This window comes from Zeus faber, assembly GCF_960531495.2.
Source record: "Zeus faber genome assembly, chromosome: 1".
Lineage (NCBI taxonomy): Eukaryota > Metazoa > Chordata > Actinopteri > Zeiformes > Zeidae > Zeus > Zeus faber.
Window position 1 is genome coordinate 11,130,766 of NC_137193.1, and position 5,435 is coordinate 11,136,200.

General features: G+C 42.8%; 1 protein-coding gene across 1 annotated transcript in view; it reads right to left on the reverse strand.

The window, feature by feature from the left end:
- Positions 1-1,784: 1,784 nt before the first annotated feature.
- The window catches only part of cdca8 (cell division cycle associated 8), a 6,360-nt gene continuing 2,709 nt past the window's right edge, over positions 1,785-5,435 (reverse strand). The window contains exons 7-10 of the mRNA XM_080008863.1: positions 4,670-4,768; positions 4,395-4,527; positions 2,216-2,302; positions 1,785-2,125 (exon numbers count right to left, since the gene is read on the reverse strand). Of these exons, the coding sequence (XP_079864989.1) occupies positions 2,093-2,125; positions 2,216-2,302; positions 4,395-4,527; positions 4,670-4,768 (352 nt within the window). The 3' untranslated portion in view covers positions 1,785-2,092. The remainder of the gene's footprint in view (positions 2,126-2,215; positions 2,303-4,394; positions 4,528-4,669; positions 4,769-5,435) is intronic.

Below are 5,435 nucleotides of genomic sequence, written 5' to 3' on the forward strand. Positions count from 1 at the left end.
CCCCCTCACCATGTCCACTCGCTCCCTCTCTGGCTCCGCGCTCTGGTGCAGCGGTTGGGGAAAGCGAAGCGCTGTTGCCCGATGTCCCTGCACTGCACCCCTGACCGTGAAAAACACTTCTAGGGTCATTTGTGTGGCGTTTTTAAGAAGTAAAAGAGCATAAAGACTTGTTTCCGTAGAGACTGGACGTGTTTCAGTTTCTCATCTTTGCAGCCCAGCTTCTCTGTTCGCATCGGACCCTCCATCTTTCCATATTTTTCTTCCCGAAAAAAATCATTTTTTAAATATTTGTATCAAGGTAAATATTTATTAAAAAAAACAATCACTTGTGCTTTGCCAATACCTTCTGCCAAAAACAGATTTCCATCTGAGGGACAGCACACAGCCTGTATAACCCACTTTATATACATCTACAGCTGCTTTTATCTGGACCAAACAGTCATAACCTGCAACGTCCACTACACATAACTTTGTCCGTGGTCGCAGAAAAGGTATCTCTTTGTCAAACTTTAACGTCTCTTGTAACCAAATAATCACAATTGTGGCCAAGCAAGTGGCTTCCTTGGCCACAATTGTGATTATTCGACATGAACATGATTATTTTAATCTTTGTCTTTGGTATTTGAAATTATCCTGAGGCTCTGATTCTGCATTATTTTACCTGCTCTGTGCCCAAAATTAGAACCAATCCAGTCCTTTCTACCAGTTTAAATATCTATAAAGCGGCAAAAGCTAAATGATATGGCCTACTGGGGACATACCGGTGACCGGTGAAGTGAAAAATAGCTCATCTGGTTCCAGTGGCACCTGTCAAGGGGTGGGATGTATTAGGCAGCAAGTGAACAGTCAGTTCTTGAAGTTGATGTGTTGGAAGCAGGAAAAACACTCAAGCGTAAGGATCTGAGCCACTTTGACAAGGACCAAATTGTGATGGTTAGATGACTGGGTCAGAACATCTCCAAAACGACAGGTCTTGTGGGGTGTTCCAGGTATGCAGTGGTTAGCACCAACCAAAAGTGATCCAAGGAAGGACAACTGGTGAACCGGCGACAGGGTCATGGGTGGATGGGCTCATTGATGTACGTGGGGAGTGAAGTCTAGTCCGTCTGGTTGGATCCCACAGAAGAACTACTGTAGCACAAATTGGTGAAAAAGTTGATGCTGCTGTGATAGGAAGGTGTCAGAAAACACAGTGCATCACAGCTTGCTGTGTATGGGGCTGTGTAGCTGCAGAGCGGTCAGAGTGTCCATGTTGAACCCTGTCCACAACTGAAAGCTCCTACAATGGACACGTGAGCATCAGAACTGGAGCACGGAGCAATGGAAGAAGGTGGCCTGGTCTGATGAATCACGTTTTCTTCTCCATCATGTGGATGGGTGGGGTTAGGGTCCGATCCGATGGAGCATCTGTGGGATGTGCTGGAACAACAAGCCCGATCCTTGGGGGCCCCACCTCACAACCTCCAGGACTTAAAGGATCTGCTGCTAACGTCTTGGTGCCAGATACCACAGGACACCTTCAGAGCTCTTGTGGAGTCCATGCCCCCACGGGTCACCGCTGTTTTGGCGGCACAAGGGGGAGCTACACGATGTTAGTGGTTATTAGTGGTGGTTTTGTTGTGGCTGATCAATGTAAACCCCAACTCAAAGCCACACCGGTGGTCTTTCAACCCTGTATGATCATTACTTTTCCCCGTGGGCCCACGTTTATGTATTAAATAGTATTCAACCTTTGTCCTATTGCCGCATTTAGAATTCTTTATTAAGGACTCGATTTTTCTACATTAGACATTAAGTCACATATGTGATTGTGTTGTAGACGTCCACGAGAGTTGTATCTGTAGCGGACAAACACGGATAGCGCGTATCAAAGTTTGAGGGATCTGGCACGAACAACTACCGAGTTACTGATGCTCAAACAAAAAAGTGTCACTACCATCCCTGGTCCCACCCGACAGCAACACACGATGACACAAAGCTTTAAAATGAAGACAAACTTTAAAAAGATTTACAAAACAAATGGGGGGAAAAAAAACGACAAAAAAGAAAAAAAGAAAGGATGGTACAAGTATAGGACAGGCAGTCCTTTGGGTCACACCGGTCCACAGAGTGTTGTGAGGCGATTCTGTCACAAGGAAGAAAAGAAAGAAAAATTCAAATACAACTCGGCGCACCCACATCCCAACCTAGCGACGCGCGGCGTTGCTCGACGTACCTGCAGCATCCGGATGCTGCTGAGGGTCGTTTCGTCCAGCGAGGACAAATCCAAAGAGTCCATCTGGCTGGCGAGCAGCTGGATGCTCTGATGCACGGGAGCAACACAGGGCGGTTATCAACCAGCAACAGGGTTTCAAGCTCACATCGGCAGTCATCGCAATTTTTTTGTGTTTGCTGAAAATACCACCCGAAATATGCAGCCGCGCCATTTTAACATGCCTCAAAACCATAGTGTTACAAAACGGGCTGTGTTTTTGTTTTGCTTTAAATGGCAGGAGCCACCCTCCCGGGGCCCCGAGTCCTGTGAGCCAATGGGGTTTGAGCACCAGTTCTGGGTTGTGTGAACCAATAGGGTTTGATCTGTACTACGAATCGTGTTTTATATCCCTGTAAACCTTCTTTCTTGGGCTGCCCCCTGAAAGTCGACGAGTCAGATCATCAGTCAGGAAAACCAGTCAGTCGGCTGAGATTCAAGTCGAGCAGTATTTATTTAGTTATTTATTTATTTTTGGTCGGTCAGTGTGCATTACAATAACAGGATAAAACAGATAGAAGCTTACATAATGCACAGGGATAACATTTCAATGGGGAATTATAAATAAGGGGAATCATAAATATATTTTTATGTGTGAATCATCCGCATCCGGTAGCGGGCCCTGCTCTGTCTAGCCGTGCCCTTTTCCTCCAAATAAAACAGCTCAATACAGTGTGGGGACGGGGCACGACTGGTAGACTCAAAGATTATTTTATCCAATTTTCTTGGCCGATTCAGGTTCCCAATTTGTTTTTAAGGACTGACCGGCCGTCTCTGATTTTCGTTCAATTGTATGTTCATAATAAAACATTAACTTTTAAATGTATTTTACATCTTCATAAAATGTTTATATATTGAGTTTATATCTGTTATCTGAGAATTTTTTTATTATAAATTCTTAGAATTTGTACGTACGTCAAGAATTTCATTAAATTGTATGTTCACAATAAAACAATGACTAGAAAATATATTTTACATTGTGGTACGATCATTTAGAGTTTATATCCATGATAGGAGAAATAAAATTCTCTTATCATTTGGTGTCACTGGGTATATCTGCTGCACGTCAACGACAAATACGTCACGTGATCTTATCACACTCACGTGATTGGACTGCTGCATATAGACTACACAGCAATTTTCAGTTACCACAATAATGAGATTGCTGATATTGACACTGTGTTTATTGTTATTTATCATTCACTATGGACCAATAATACAACATGAAACTGTCCCCAACTTTCAATAAAATATAATATAGGACTGTCACCAAGTTTCAGTATAATTCAACCTGTAACTGAACACAACATATAACTAACTTGGAAATGTCCAGTTCAAACTTCAAATGAAAGTCTCTTTCACTTTTAAGACGCAAATATACCTTTCGATTATATTTATGTGGTACAGGTACTCCTCACTTAACAACCTACCTGTTTAACGACCGTTCGGACTTACGACCAGCTCAATACCGCATCAAGCATCTTATCACCGTTCTCAGTGTCGTTCCTGCAGTCTGTCAGTATTCACTACACTAGCGTTCACAATGGCCACGCCCCCTTACCGTGAGATAACACTATATACACTATATATACTATATACACGCCCCCTTACCGTGAAATAACACTATATACACTATATATACTTTATACACGCCCCCTTACCGTGAAAGAACACGGGTCCTCGCTTATCGACCAATTCTTGGAGTACCTGTACTTGCCATTCTAAAATAAACTGCAATATTTGCAATATATATATTACTGTATCACTGCTCTGGGTTACTGCATACTGTGCTGTATTTCTGTTCTGTTCGGTGTTACTGTGTCGTACTGTTGTATACTTTACTGTATACTCCGTACTCACTTTATTCACATGCACTTTACTGCACATATCTGTACATACAAATAGCCTACCACTCTGTATTGTCTTTTTGAGTGTTATTTTATTGATATTATCCTATTCACTACCTGCGTTACATTTTAGGAATCAGTTAGGAAGTTAGGTAGGAATTAGGTTATCTATTATGTTCCGTTTAGTAACTATTGTGTATAATCTCCAGGTGTGTTGCAAAGACATTTCACCGCATACAGTATATGTATGAATGTATGTATGTGTATGTGACAAAAAAACCTAATGGGGAACTCACCTCTCCGTTGCCGATGGGAACGTTGATGACGATGTCCTCCGACGTCCCGGTCGCTATGGGTGAGCCGTTGACCGAAATGCTGTAGACCCTCTCTTTGTGGCGGGGGACTCTCACTGCGGGGGTTTTAGGAAGCCTGGGAGGAACATGGGGAGGCCATGAGTCACATTTATGACAAATGTCGAATGAGAAACTCCTTGTGCACAGCGAGTGGGGTTCCGTAGTGAAACAGAAATGAACAAAAGAGGCGAAACACGGCGGATTTAAAAGACACTTGCCTGGAGTCGAAGCGCGGCGTGATGAGCGGCGTTGGGCCCATCATCAGAGAAGAGTCCAGCATGCTCCTGGCTGGAGTGATCAGAGGTTTCCTGTTCGGTCTAAAACACACACGGGAGCATGTCAGCATCGCCCTTCGTTTCATACCGTGAAAGCGTGCATATAAGATTTTAAAATATTAGGGAAAATTATGGTCACTCAAAAAATTATAGACAGACAGACAGGCTTTAAGCCGCTTTATAGTTCTGCATCAATGGCCGCTGTGGGTGTCTAAGATGGTGCTTGTATTCATGGTTCTGCATCAGCGATTACGCACATAGACCAGTGAAGTGCTAGACGGCCGTGTCCAGTCTACTTCAGCACGGCACAAAAAAGGATCACAGATATTTCACGATGCAAACTGAGTGACAATTCTGGCATCGCCCTGACACGTGGTTACATTTCTAGAAAAGGTGCACATTACATTTCTAGAAAAGGTGCACATAACGCGTTAGACAGCTGCATATAGACTACACAGCAATTTTCATTTACCACAATAGTGAAATTGCTGATATTGACAATGTGTGTTTATTATTGTTCATTATATACTATGGAACAATAATAGAACATCAAACTGTCCCTGAGTTCCAATAAAATTGGAAATGGGACTGTCACTAAGTTTCAGTATAATTCAACCTGTAACTGGACACAACATATAACTAACATGGTGTCCAGTTCAAACTTCAAATGAAAGTCTCTTTCACTCTAAGAAGCAAATAAACATTTATA